At 50.2% G+C, this 14,776-nt stretch overlaps 1 protein-coding gene across 1 annotated transcript; it reads right to left on the reverse strand.

The window, feature by feature from the left end:
- Positions 1-12,825: 12,825 nt before the first annotated feature.
- On the reverse strand, positions 12,826-13,917 carry LOC149861702 (chemerin-like receptor 1). Its single transcript, XM_090053800.1, has one exon. The coding sequence runs from the start codon at positions 13,915-13,917 to the stop codon at positions 12,826-12,828; it is 1,092 nt and encodes a 363-aa protein (XP_089909926.1).
- Between the last annotated feature and the right edge of the window lie 859 nt (positions 13,918-14,776).

A 14,776-nucleotide genomic window follows, 5' to 3' on the forward strand; every position in this document is an offset into this window, starting at 1 on the left:
TCTTTCTTAAAGATCGGCACCCCATTGGCCTTCTTCCAGTCTTCGGGCACTTCACCAGAGCGCCAGGAGCTCTCGGAGACCTGTGCCAGGGGCTGGGCTATGACGCTCGCCAGCTCCTTGAGTACCCTGGGGTGTAACCCGTCAGGGCCGGCTGACTTGAAGGTGTCCAGCTTCTCACAGTGTTCCTTCACGAGGTCAGCACTGATGGAGGGCAGGGGATCTCCCTCACTTGGACCTCCCTGTCCTGTAGTGAGCGTGGGACTGATGAAAGACCGATGCAAAGTACCCACTTAATAGTTTGGCTTTTTCCTGGGCATCTGTTGTCAGTTGTCCCATCCATTCACGCATCCATACTTATACCTTCTATCCATCCATCTAACCATCTGTCTGCATATACCCTGATATCTACACATCCCTTCATCCCACACTCTTTCTACCCATCTATCCCCATATACCCATGTACCTCTCTATCCCTTCACCCCTTCCCATACTTTCCCTCCATCCACCCATCCCTATATACACCAACATCTGTCCATCCTTCCACCCCAAATCCTCTGTAACTGTAAGTGTGACACTACTCACGCTCTCACCTGAATAGTGGGTACCTGGTAGGAAGTGGTCCCGCTCAGCTTCCTGGGTAGCTGCTGCAGGGTCCCCGAGCAGAGAGCCTCCCCTTACAATTAAACACCTTTCAGACTGTTATAAAACTACAGGATTTAATTATTTACAAGGTAACATATAACCAACGCAATAGAACAAATGTTACACCGCATGACTTGGTGATGGTGGCTTAAGGGTTAATGCTTCTTGGATACACTTTACACTAAGGGAAGGTATGCAAATTACCCATGATAAATAAGGAACCAATACATAAATACACTGATACTCCAAGTAATAAACATCAGTAACTTATTTACAAAGTTTATAACTCATACAGTGTGTACTGAGGACCCCATGTGCACAGCTCCTGGCGGGGTGACTCGGGGAGTAGGACTGTCTGTGCTCCTGCACAGGATCTGTAGGTGGTCCCTGGTGCCGGTGTCCCTCCCATGAGCTCCAGGGGGCTTGGTGCAGCAGGTAGTGGCTCCTGCCCTGCAGTCCCTGCAAGGGAGCTGATTCCTGCCCAGACCCTGGCCCTGGCTCAGCAGGGAGCAGTGTCTGGGCTGCAGGTTGTAACAGTTTACCCTGCCCAGCACAGCCTCACAGCACCCAGGAAATGCAGCCCCTCCTGGGCAGTCTCCAGCCTCTTCCCCTGGCCCTGCGTCCCGCTCCCCTGCTGCGCTCACCCAGCCACACAGGGGCTTGCAGGAGGGTTTTCCCAGGCTTGGAGTCTCCTCACAGGCAGCTTCTCTCTTGTCCTGCCCCGGTGGGGCTCCGGGGGGATGGGAGGGAGAACAGGACACAATGCAGCACTCTTCTCCGATGCCTCTTGCTGCTACTTCTGCAGGGCTCTGCCAGGAGCTCTCGGAGGGATGGCCATGGGGAGATCCTTTCCCTGGTCTCCAGCCTCTCTCTCACCCCCTCTGTCTCCTCTCTTCTCTTCCTGGGAAAACTGCTCCCCTCTTTTAACCAAGCCTCTCAGCCAATCCCAGGCCAGGGCTCTTCCCGGCCTTCTGCTAGCATCTCTCATTTTAACCCTGCTGGGCTTACATCACCCTTCCCACTTCCAAGAGGGTTACCTCCAAAGCAGCTTCACTCACCATCAGGGCAAATGGTATCCCTACTGGGACAAACTCTGTCTCTTCATGCTCTGTCTCTTTGGGTCCCTCTGCAGGGCAGCCCTTCCTATTCCTTCAGGTGGGTCTATTTTTAATGCTCTGTCCTTCTACCTATCCATCTCTATATACCTTCTCCATCCATTTATCCCCATATACACTCACATACTTTTCTATCTCTCTATCCCTTCCCACTCATACCCTCCATCCATCCATTCCCACACACCCCATCCATCTATCTACCCATCCTTATATACACCTATATCAATCTATCCATCCATTTGCACATCCTCGCTGTCTATAACCTCATCCCTATATACCAGACTTAACCATATATAACCATGTACCTCTCTATCTACCCATCCCTTTCCACCCCAAAGGTCTCCCAAGCCCCACCCAGAAGCTGACACTTGCTCACCTTCACCATGGAGCTGCCAGAAATTGTGAGGAAGACAAGGATGCAAAAGGACCTTCTGGTCTCTGACCTGAGCTACTCCAAGCTGGGTGGACCCGAGTGGTGCATAGGGACCAAGGACATTTATAACCCTGAGGGGAGTGGGAAGGGGAAGGGGAAGGGGGAGAGGTTGAAGGTGTCCTTGTTTTCTGTTATGAACCAGGTTGGAGGAGGGGAGAGGAGGCCCTCATTGGTGGGGACGGGCTTCTGGGGCAGGAAGTGGAGGGGGAGTGACAAGAGCTCTTGAGCGGAGAGGAAACCACCGCCACCTTGCTAATCACATACACTGTGGCTTTGCTCAGGGAGCAAAAAAAACAGGCATCCAGGCTCTCAGGCCCCTAGCCCTCAGCTCATGGCCAAGCCCTGTTGCTCCTTGGTGGCCACAGATAAGAGCACCACAGACATGAACCCCCTGTAGAGCCTGGGCATGCCATGACCTGGTCTGGGTGTGTGGGGAAATCACGCATGGGGGGAGATCCCTTCTAGCCCCACTGTCCCCATGATCCTGTGGGTCCTTGGTAGATCCCTTCTGGATCCTGTCACCATGATCCTGGTAGATCCCTGTGATACCCCCCTCCAGCCTCATGGTTGTTAAAAATAGAATATTGTTAGAAATGCGCAGTTTGCATCTTGCACCTGATAAGAAAAAATTTCTGCCAAGGACTTTTTTCTTTCCCAGCCTTGCCACAGCCTTTCTCATGCTAATTGCAGTTTCTCCCCCTCACCTGCCTTAAGTTTTTCTCATGCGGATTGCAGGAGCCAAAATTCAATTATCTGTGTCCTTGAAAGCGGGGGGGGGAAGTAAACTTTTGGTGACCTGTTGTAGTTTCTGAGCATGCTTAATTAGCTGATGAATATTTACTTCTCCGCCCTGCATACTTAAGTAGTTAATTATACTATACATGCAATGTATGTTGTGATGTAACTTACATGTATGCTTGTATGAAACGGAAGTAAGCTGTAAGAGTTCCTGTTTCTGCACACGTGCCCAGGAGAGAGAAGATAAATTTCACTTGCAAATACCAATGCTTGGTCAGAGTAATCTGAGTACCTGACTCTGCTCTCACCTTTGTTTGCAAACAAATACCGCTTTTGTGCCGTTTAATGTATGTGTGTCTGTGATTTTTGCGGGCCTCCAGAGAAACAAACTGCTTTATGCATCAATTGGCAACCGCGGCAGGACATCTTCTGGATCACCGTGGAACCCAGTGACAAGATCGTCTCTGCCACCACGGGGAGTGTGCACCGAGCCGCCTTTTTGGGCTCACCCAGGGGGCTTCAGACGTGAGTCAGGGTATCCGAGAGATTAAAGGTTCCCGTGCAAAATTTTTGGTTTCTGAGGACGCCAGACACACATTCTGGCATTCTGATCGAGATCTCTGGGATACCTGAGTGAGCATACGAATTCCCTTGCCTATTTAGTCTGGATCCGGGGACAGAGACGTGTTCGGTTCGGTTTCATACTGGGAGATTTTTAGCCCAGTATGTGGTGTGCGTAAGATGTACTTTTGCAAACAGTCTGTTACTAGAATCTTTTGGTATTTGGTGTGCGTTAGGTTCACTCTTGTGGGCATTAATATGGATGCGGGTCGCTCCCGTGTAAAAGACTCAGGTACGCCTTTAGGTTATATATTACAAAACTCCAGTAAATTTGCAAAGCAGGCAGATTATGGGGTGAAGATGAGAAAGGGTGATTTAATTAAGTTTTGTCAACTCGAGTGGCCAACATTTGGGGTCCACTGGACCCCAAAAGAATCCTTTGTAGTAAAAGAAGTGATAGCTATCCATAAAATAGTTATGCAGGAGGGACATTGGGATCAATTTCCATATATAGATTGTTGATTGGAAGTGGTTCAAAATCAGCCACCTTGGATTAAGAAATGCTTAGTAAAGTCTCATGTGATGGTTGTTAAAGGAAAGACTCAAGGAGGACTGCCTGTACTCCCCGAGTCTAATGAGGGGGGGATTCTGAATTGGCTGAGTATCGGACCCGCTCTCCGGTCACCCCTGTCAGGTAGCGAGGATGAATCAGACACCTCCTCGGGATCCAGTCCCTCTGCACCGCCGCTCCCTCCCTCAGGGAAACCACCACCGGCATATCAAAGCATACCTAATGAGTTAGAGCGTGTGCCTCAGCCAAGTGCCCCATCTGAATCAGGGAATAAGGGCTATTATTTGCTCAAGACTGTAGAATCACAGCCGGTGCTGAATTGCCCGATGTGAGAGGTTATCGGAGAGGGGGGCAATGCAACATTTGTCTACACCCCATTTAGTACTTCAGATTTATTTAACTGAAAGAATCAGAGCCCCTCTTTTCGTGAAGACCCTGAAAAAATGAGGGACCTGTTTCGATCTATTGGGCAAACCCATCGACCCACTTGGGCTGATGTCCAGATGATGCTTCAAACCCTCCTGATCCCGGAGGAGAGGAGATTAGTACTGGGGGCAGCAGAGCGCATTGCAGCAGCCAGGGTAGAAGCGGAGGGAGCTGCTGGTCGTACCTTGCGTGATACCTGCCCTGTTGAGGAACCGAGATGGGATTATCATACTGCAGAAGGAAGAGAGCCGAGTGCATGGTATCTGGGGATTATAGTGGAAGCAATGGGAAAGGCAGTGCCTCGGGTTACTAATCTGTCTAAATTGTATGAAGTGAGACAGGGAAAAGAAGAGGATCCCTCAGCTTTCCTCGGGAGGCTGTACGAGGCGTTCCGCAGGTTTTCGGACCTAGATCCAGAAGCCCCAGATAATCAACGCGTGGTAAACCTTATGTTTATTGGTCAGTCCACTGCTGATATTCGTAAGAAGCTACAGAAAATTGAGGGAGGTGCTGGGAAACCAATTTCAGAGCTAGTGGAAATTGCATATACGGTATATGGGAATCATGAGCAAGTGCAGGAGTGCAAGGAGGATAAAAAGGCTCAGCGACAGATGGCAGCGCTGGCAGCTGCTATAACTGGAGGTAACCCTGGAAAGGCTGGGATACAGAAAGTTGAAGGAGAAGAGAGGGTGAACCAAGAGGTCACCTCATGCGGGCAGAGGAAAAGGGTGAGGACACAGAATGAAGGGGACGGGGATCTAAGACCACTACCCTTCAGGTTGAAGCCCAAGAAAATCCCATGGTAACCATTAGGGTTAATGACAAAAACTTTGAAGCCTTGGTGAATACTGGGGCTACATTTTCAATGATTCCAAAAAAATCCCCCTGTGCAGGAGCTAGTGAGCAGCATGTTCTTGTGGAAGGGATTGAGAAAACGGAATCCTGACTCCCCGTTTGTAAGCCACTCCTCACCAAATTGGGGGATCATTTACTTGAGGACTCCTTTGTATATTCTCCAAGTTGCCCGGTTGCACTACTTGGGCAGGACCTACTCACAAAACTGCAAGCTGAGATATTTTTCAGAGACGATCAGATGGTGGTCCAGCTACCTGTCAAGCAGAGCTCGAACTATCAGATGGCTCTCCTAGAGGACCGACGCCCTGTAGTAAGTTCTGAAGATCACATGACTGGAGTAGACCCTTGGGTATGGGCTGATGGAACCCCTGCACGAGCTAAGTCGGTCTCCCCGGTAAGGATCGTACTCAAGGATGGGGAGGGGCCCGTTCGGGTAAAGCAGTATCCACTCAGCCGAGCGGCCGGAGCTGGACTCAAGCCGTTAATAGAGAAATACAAGAGGTGCGGATGGCTAGTGGAAGGGTCCTCACCATATAATACCCCCATTCTTGGAGTGCCAAAGGCAGATGGGGTCTCATACAGACTGGTCCAAGACCTGCGAGCAGTAAATAAGAAGGTCCTTTCAGACCACCCTATAGTCCCAAACCCACACACGATTTTGACACAAGTACCAGGGGAAGCTGAAATATTTTCAGTGCTAGATTTGAAAAATGCTTTCTTCTCCATTCCCCTTCACCGAGAGAGTCAAAAATTGTTTGCTTTTGAATGGGAGGATCCAGATACTTTTCATAAAGCCCAACTCATGTGGACAGTTCTTGCACAAGGATTCATAGCAGCCCCCCATATTTTCGGACTTGCCCTTCAGAAGGACTTGGAGGAGTGGAAGGGATCGCACCCCGCAGTGACTCTCCTCCAATATCTGAATTACCTGCTAGTTGCAAGCCCAAACTTGCAACTCTGCGAGAAAGCCACCAGGTCACTGCTAAACACTCTAGAAAAAAAAAAGATATGAAGTCTCTAGAGAGAAAGCCCAAATATGTCAGCCTCAAGTTACATTTTTGGGATATAAGCTCTCAAAAGGAGTCAGAGCCCTGAGTGTGGATCGCATACAGGCAATCCAAGGTCTAGCCTCACCTAAGTCACCCAAGGAACTGCGGACATTCCTAGGGCTAACTGGGTTCTGTCGACTATGGATACCAGATTATGGTGGAAAGGCTAGACCACTGTATGACTCACTGACTAAGGAGAGTCTCACTGAATGGAAATGGACTAAAGAAATGCAGCATGCCTTTGATCTGCTTAAGGCAGCATTAACCCAGCCCCCTGCCCTGGCCATCCCAAATAATAAAAAGCCATATCGACTGTATGTTCATGAGAATCGAGGGGTTGCATCAGGGGTGCTGACGCAGCCATCAGGCCCAACTTGGAGACCCGTGGGATATTACTCAAAAGTTCTAGATCTGGTTGCGCTCAGGTGGCCAGCCTGTCTTTGGGCTGTGGCAGCCACAGCAGTGGTTGTCGAACAAGCCCAGAAGATAGTCATGGGTGCGGACATGGAAGTACACACCCCACATGGAGTTTCCCAGATTCTGGGGACTAAGGAAGGAAAGTTCTCAACACTTCCAGACAATCACGGTATGAGATATTTTTGCTCTCTAATCCAGGACTTACTTTCAAACATACTACAGCCTTGAACCCTGCAACCTTGCTGCTGGAACCAGGAAAACCAACGCATGACTGTCTTGAGGTCCTGAATCAAACCACACAGGTGCGACCTGATCTTGCTGAGGACCCAACTGAAGACCCAGATGCTGAATACTTCGTAGACAGCTCCAGCTCTGTCATCAATGGAAAAAGACGAACAGGATGTGCAGTAGTAACCTTGGATAAGGTAGTATGGAGGGAGTCATTGCCGAGCTCGTGGTCGGCACAGGCCGCGGAACTCACTGCGCTCACCCGAGCATTGCAGCTGAGGACAGGCAGGCGGGTTAATGTATACACTGATTCTCGCTATGCTTTCTCTATGGTCCATGCACACGGACTATTGTGGAAAGAAAGGGGTTTCATTACGGCTTCTGGGAATAAAATTGCTAACGGCCCTCAGATTATCAAGCTACTAGAGGCACTCCACCAGCCTAAAGAGGTAGCAGTCATTCATGTGCGGGCCCATGGGAAGGCTGCTGAGGAAAAGCATAAGCTTGGAAATGCAAAGGCTGATGCGGCAGCAAAGGAAGCTGCATTTATTGGTGGAGAAGCGGAGGAAGTATCCAGGCAGGCCTTGTCCCATGCCATGTGGCCTTACGTCCAGGATTTAGTCCCGCAGTATTCCCCTGAAGAAGATAAATTTGCACAGAAAGCTTGTGCAAAAAAGAACTCCCAGGGGTGGTGGATAGTACCGGGAGGAAAGGTCATGATACCCAGGCCATTGCTTCGGGAGGTGCTGCAACAGCTCCATGCAAGAACCCATATGGCTATGGGTGATCTAGTGATCCGCCAAGCAGTAGCCCCAGGGCTATATGTAGAAGCTCAACGTATTGCTACCAAGTGCATCACATGCCAGAAAGTAAACCCTTGAAAGAAACCCCCTGTGCCAATGGGAGGTAGACCGTGGGCAGTGTACCCTGGACAAGCATGGCAGATTGATTTTGCCGAGCTCCCACGGTCCGGACATCATGGTAGACTTGTCATGGTAGACCAGCTCTCCGGTTGGGTCGAGGCATGGCCCACCAGGACTGCCACTACGGCTACAGTAGTGAAGTATCTGTTGCAGGAGATCATTCCCCGGTATTCTCTGCCTGAATCCATCGAGTCGGATCAAGGACAACACTTTGTGGGAAAGGTAGTTCAAGAGGTCACACAAGCTCTCAAGATCACTTGGAAACTACACACACACCATGGAGACCACAGAGTTCAGGACAAGTGGAACGCATGAATAGGACCTTAAAAACTCTACTCACCAAGATCTGTATTGAAGCATGCCTTAAGTGGCCTCAAGCATTACCGTTAGCTCTTACTTGCATCCGAAACACTCCCCGATGGGGCATTAGATTAACCCCATATGAAATTATGTTTGGCAAGCCCCCTCGAGTCTTACCCCCTGGGATGCGAGAAAATGTAACTTTTGAATTAAGTAATAGCGAGCTTCATATGTACGTTATTGCTTTGCAATCTGTCTTGTCTTCTCTTCACAAGTATGCAGCCTCCTTTCAGCGTCTGCCTTTAGACGTTCCGGTACATGACTTCTGCCCGGGAGACTGGGTCTTGGTGGAGCGGTGAAAAAAGGAACCATTAACTGAGAGGTGGAGTGGCCCTTTCCAGGTACTTCTAACAACCCACACCGCTGTAAAGATGACTGTTGGATACACCATACCCGTGTGAAACGACATCCATGAGCGTTAGAGGACACCAACTCCCAGGACGAACTCACTCCGGAAGCTGAGTCGTCTTCAGAACAAGAAGCCAGCAGGTGGGGCTGTGAACCTACTGGTGATCTCCAAGTGCGCCTGAGACGGCTTAATCAAAGTTCAGAAAATTAGACAAGAAAGTGACAAAGAAAAAGTTTAGGCTGTATTTAATCTCAAGAAAGGGAAAATATGGTGGAAATCTTAATATGCCTTGTTGTTATCTATGTGGTAAAAGAGGCAGGATTGAATCGCCCTAGCCACCACCCTATATCCCCGTTTCCCCCAATTGCTCCCCCAGAAGCCAATTTGTATGTTGACATGATGGAAGGAATTGCAGGTACCTTCAATCTCACCAACTGCTGGGCCTGTGGGGGACTCCAAGAGGCCAGAGGCCGGTGGCCTTAAAGAGCTTTTCCTTTGGCCCCAAAGTGGCTAGTGAGTAGTAAGGTGGATGTTAAGAGTACTAGTTAAGAATGGGGAGCAGAAAGCATCTTGAGGGGGGAATATTGTTAAAAATAGAATATTGTTAGAAATGCGCAGCTTGCATCTTGCACCTGATAAGAAAAAATTTCTGCCAAGGACTTTTCTTTCCCATTCTTTCTCATGCTAATTGCAGTTTCTCCCCCTCACCTGCCTTAAGTCTTTCTCATGCAGATTGCAGGAGCCAAAATTCAATTATCTGTGTCCTTGAAAAGGGGGGGGCGGGGAAGTAAACTTTTGGTGACCTGTTGTAGTTTCTGAGCATGCTTAATTAGCTGATGAATATTTATTTCTCCGCCCTGCATACTTAAGTAGTTAATTATACTATACATGTGATGTATGTAGTGATGTAACTTACATGTATGCTTATATGAAATGGAAGTAAGCTGTAAAAGTTCCTGTTTCTGCACACGTGCCCAGGAAAGAAAAGATAAATTTCACTTGCAAATACCAATGCTCGGTCAGAGTAATCTGAGTACCCGACTCTGCTCTGACCTTTGTTTACAAACAAATACCACCTTTGTGCCATTTAATGTACGTGTGTCTGTAATTTTTGCGGGCCTCCAAAGAAACAAACTGCTTTATGCATCATGGTCATCATGATCCTGGGAGATTCCTAGTATATGGGATAGGCCTTCTGTGGTAGGCCAGTAGGGGGTGCTGCTGTGCTGAGCTGCCCATCTCACTGTGCCCTACCAAAAGCCATGCTTCAAGTGTCTCCCCTGGGATCCTTATGTCTGGCCATCCCCACTCCTGGAGCACACCAGCAAGCCCGGGGTAACCACTGCCACCACCAGCTCGATCTCAAGTAGGGCTCTGTGCAGCCCAGGGTACACGGACCCTGCAGACCTTGGGGGTGCTTTGCCCACAGCAAGATATATCTGGGTGCTTCTTACAGCTTTAAAAGTAGCTTCCCTTAGCTAGCTGAACAAAGGGAGCTATAAAACTAATCTCACCCTTTTAAGCACACACAGTGAGGAGTGCTTTAACAGATAGTTTTATTGATCAAGGAGGGAGAGCATAGGGAAGGAATATGAAATGAAAGGAAACTGCTTTGAGCAAATCAGTGTAGGCTTGTTTGGCCCTTTGGATACACATCTAGAACACTTCATCCCAAACTACTAGCTACATTTCAGGTAGGTTACTCACATGTTCACCCAGAGACTGAATGAGCTTGCTCTGGAGGCTGATTGATTGTTTCAGTGACCCAAAATGTCTGCCTGGAGGCAGTTCCTCCTGAGATCAGGTGACCAGACCTTTAAATACCCTTTTATGACCTCATCATCTGGCTCCAGCCAGAAGCAGGCAATGTCTGAACCCATCTGAACATACCAATCTTTTAAAAAGATGTCAGCATCCCCAGGTTGGGGCAGCCCAGCAGCCCCAAACTGGCCTGACAGGTACCTGGGCAGGCACTGAGACAAGGTTTCTGCACCACAAGCTGGGCTGGGGTGGGGGGGGAATGGGAGGTCTCAGGCCCAGGGACAGAGAGAGAAAGTGAAAGACGCTTTCACACTATCCACCCTCATTGTCCCCATGAGCCTGTGGATCCCTGTGATATTCATAGTTTCATAGTTTACTTCTAGCCTAGCAGTCCCTGTGATTCTGGGAGATCCCTGCTGGACCCCTTCCAGCCCCACTGTTCCCACGATCCTGGGAGATCCCTTCAAGCACCACAATCCTGATCAATCTCCAGTGGATCCTTTCCAGCCCCACTGTCCCCGTGCTCTGGGGATCCAGCTGCTTTGGATCCCGCCTTCAGCATCACAGACAGAGCCACCGGACAAGCCCAGGGGAGACGGATGGGGCTGGAGGTCCTGGGGCAGGGCCAGGTGTGTGTGGGGTGTGGGGCAGCAGTTATGACCTACCAGCTGCCAGCACTGGGAGAGAGCCCAAGAGTCCTGGCTCCCAGGAGCCCCGCATCCCCCTACCCCTGGGGTGGGGAGAGGAGAGGGAAGGGAGCAGGCATCCTGCCTCCCAGTCTCACTGCACTTCCTAGCCTAGAGCTGAAGGCAGAACCCGGATCCTGGCCCTCAGCCCCCCTGCTCCAACCCCTCCAGCCTCCACAAGCAGGGAAAGAACCCAGGTGTCCTGGCTCCCACCCACCCCTCCACCCCTTGCCCCAGGAACCCAGAAGTTCCCGCTCCACTCAGGAGAACCCACAAGTCCTGGGAGATTCCTCCCACCCCCCACTTCCCGAACGTGACACGAACCCAGTAGTCCCAAGTCTCAAGCCTCTTGCTCTGATCCACTAGACCCCGCATCTCTCCCAAACCTGAGTCTGGGCTCCCAGGCCCCCCTGCTGCAACCCCCACAGCCCCCACTGAACTCCCAGAGCTGGAGAGAGCCCGGGTGTCTGGGTCTGAGCTTTTCTACCCTAGCTCAATAAACACCAATAACATTTCTCCATATGTCTGGGAGGGGACTGGGAGCCCTGGAGGAGGCTGGGAGGCCGGACACCTGGGTTTTCCCCACAGTCCAGGGGGAAAGTGTTGGGATTGGGGTATTAAAACATGGGTGCCTGAAGCCTAGACATTTGGGTTCAGTCCCAGCTCCAGGAGAGAAAAGTGAGGCATGCAGGGCTGGAGGAGGGGGCTAAGATGCCTGGGTTTTCTCCCCAGCTATAGGAGAAGAGAAGGCGCTGGTGGATTACAGTATGGAAGGTTGGGATCCCAGACACCTGGGTTCTCTGTCCAGATCTTGGGGAGGAGTGTGTGTGTGGGGGGGTGGGTTTGGAGCAAGAGGATTTTGGGGCCCAGATGCCTGGGTTCTATGTCAAGCTGTGGAGGGGGAGTGGGGTCTTGGGGGCTGGGAGCCTGGGTGGATACAGGATTTAGATGCCTCTTCAAGTCCCTTTTCACCACATATAAAAACACAATGCATCTTTTCCTCCAATTAAAAAGCATTTCAAACTCTACGGAGATTTCCAGAGCCTAGCGCTGCCTCAGTCCAGTTTTGTTTCAAACAAAAACAACCACAGACCTTGCTGGAATGGGCACAACTTTACTAGCTTCATATACAAAAGGCTTAAAAAAAACCCAATGACCACCTGGGCCAAAATAGTCCAGAGAAATCATTTTGTTTACCCAAGTGTTAGTATAATTAAATGTCTGTCACTTATTCAGAAATCAGGAAAACAAAACCTTGCCTTCTTGACAATGCCTCCAATATGTCACTGTCCATCATGACTGTGCCTTCATCAGACAGGTCCACCCCTGCATCAAGGTATTTAGGTACAAGAAAAACAGGTATGAAGGGCTACGGAGTAGATGAGACACGTTACTGGAAGTGGCCAACAGAGAGCAACATGGCAGAAGAATGAAGAGCACGATTAGTGGAACATCAAGATTATTCAAGGGGTGGGGGTGGCATTAATACCTACAGAATAAAAAGATTAGCAGGGATTAGGTAAGTTATAATAAAATGTGAAATCAGTAGACCCCACCAGTGCTACCTGAGTAGAAATGTCACCGTCTCTCCTGGATAATGGGTGGGGCAGACATCAGAGTGAGAGCTGTGACTGCCTCCCTCCACCCCCAGATGTGTCCCTGTCCAGATCCCCAAGTTCTCCCTGCATCCAAGAGAGCCACTGTTGCCTGCTCAGATGTGTGAAGCCTCCTCCAGATGGATCCCTGCATCTCCAGTGTGAGTTGAGGTGTTCTGACTTGAGTCCTCCTCAAATGCTGCACGGAAGTTGGCCAGTATGGAGTGTCGAAGCCTGTCCCGGCAGCTGCCTCCCACAAAGGCATAGAGCAGTGGGTTGAGGCAGCTGTTGAGGTAGGCTAAGGGAATGGCCACATCAAAAAAGTGTTGCACCCCTGGTTTTTTGTAGTGGCCTGCAAGGGCAAGGAGGCGGGCAATGTGCAAGGGGAACCAGGAGATGAAGAAAGTGGCCACCACTGCTACCATGATCTTGAAGGGCCTGGAAGACCGGGTCAAGTGGTTTCTCTTCATAGCAGCTGCCAAGACCCCGTAGAAGCTCAAGATGAGGATGAAAGGCACCAGAAAGCCAGTCACAAAGCTGGTGAGAACCATTGCCTGCTGCCGGCTTGTCCACAGCCTGTCCACCTCCTCTGGAGAACCATTAACAAGAATGTAGTTGTCATAGCAATAAACGATTTCTCTCCCTGACTGCAAGTCAGTCCTAATGTCTCGGAAAGCCAGAGATGGGCTGCTCAGAGCTAAAGCCACTAACCACATGACCAAAGCCACCAGAGAAGCCCGGCGAGGCTGGCGGTGCTGGTGGGCCCAGACAGGGAGACACACGGAGATGCAGCGGTCAGCACTGATGATCGTGAGGAAGAAGACACTGGCATAGAGGTTAAGGTAGGTAATGGTCCCATAGATCTTGCATAGCACCAGCCCAAGTGCCCAGTGGAAACTCAGGGCAGAATAAGCCACTTCAACAGGGAGGAACAAGGTGAAGGTGAAGTCAGCCATGGCCAGGTTGAGATACCAGATGGTGACCACCGTCTTTGGCATCCGGAAGCTGATCACAAAGATGACCAAACCATTCCCAGTTACTCCCAGTAGGAACCCCAGCATGTAGAGGGTGGCAAGGATTACTGATTTCCTTTGTGTCTGTCTGGTGATGTCTTCTTGGTTCTTGTATGCATTGGAGTAGGCCAAGGAAATGGAGATGTTCATGTATGTAGAGGTGGGGTTGAACAAGAAGGACGAGGTCCCCTCCATTGTTGTCTCACCAGCCTGTCACATAGGAACCCAGATCTAATTTCACTTCCAGGGTGATAAGCTCAGAGAGTGAAGTAGAGTCTAGAGGCTAAGAGCTGGGAGCCTGGACACATTGGTTCACACCCTGCTCTGGGAGGAGAGTGAGGTCTGGGGGATGAGAGATGGGGGAGCTGGGAGCCCAAACACCTGAGTTCTCTCCCAGCTTTGACAGGGGAGCATTGGAGACCCATAGGTTTGAGTAGGAGAAGATGTAAAATCAACCTGAAGATGGGTTCCACCTCCAGCTCCAGGAACAGAGTTGAGGTTAAATGAACTGGAGTAAGGAGGGCTGGGAGCCTGGATGCCTGGGTCCTCTCCCAGCTCTGGGAAGGGAGCATAGCCTTAGAGAAAGTTAGCATAGGAGAGGTTGGGAGCCCAGACACCTGTCTGCTATTCCTAATTTTGGGTGGGTAAAGGAGTCTAATGCGTCAGAGCTGGATGAGTGTGTGTGTGTGTGGGGGGGGGTTCCTCTGTTGTACTCCAGCTTGGTGAGGGCAGCCAGGATTCCTGGGTTCCATCCCCACCCCAGGAAGAGAGAATGCGGTTGGATGGGTTCAGGGCAGAACCATGGTTTTCTTACCTGGGTATCAGGACACTAAATAGCTTGCAGAGAGATCCTAGATGCACGGTGCATGATGTCCAGGGCAGGAACTTGCTGGAGAAAGGTCCCAGAGAGGAGCTGTGGTTTAAAGATGCAGTCCTGAGAATAGAATCCAGGACAATGACCTCAGCACTTTCATTTCCTGCTTTAATTGGGCCTCCTATGAGTGACAGGAAGGGGAAGTGGCCAAATGATACCTACCCCAGGATCACCTTCCCT

This window comes from Crocodylus siamensis, chromosome 6 (assembly GCF_052110815.1).
Source record: "Crocodylus siamensis isolate JL-2025a chromosome 6, ASM5211081v1, whole genome shotgun sequence".
Classification (NCBI taxonomy): domain Eukaryota; kingdom Metazoa; phylum Chordata; order Crocodylia; family Crocodylidae; genus Crocodylus; species Crocodylus siamensis.

Bases quoted from the DNA above. Each gene is read 5' to 3' on its own strand.
- LOC149861702 (XM_090053800.1), bottom strand. From the start codon at position 13,917: ATGGAGGGGACCTCGTCCTTCTTGTTCAACCCCACCTCTACATACATG.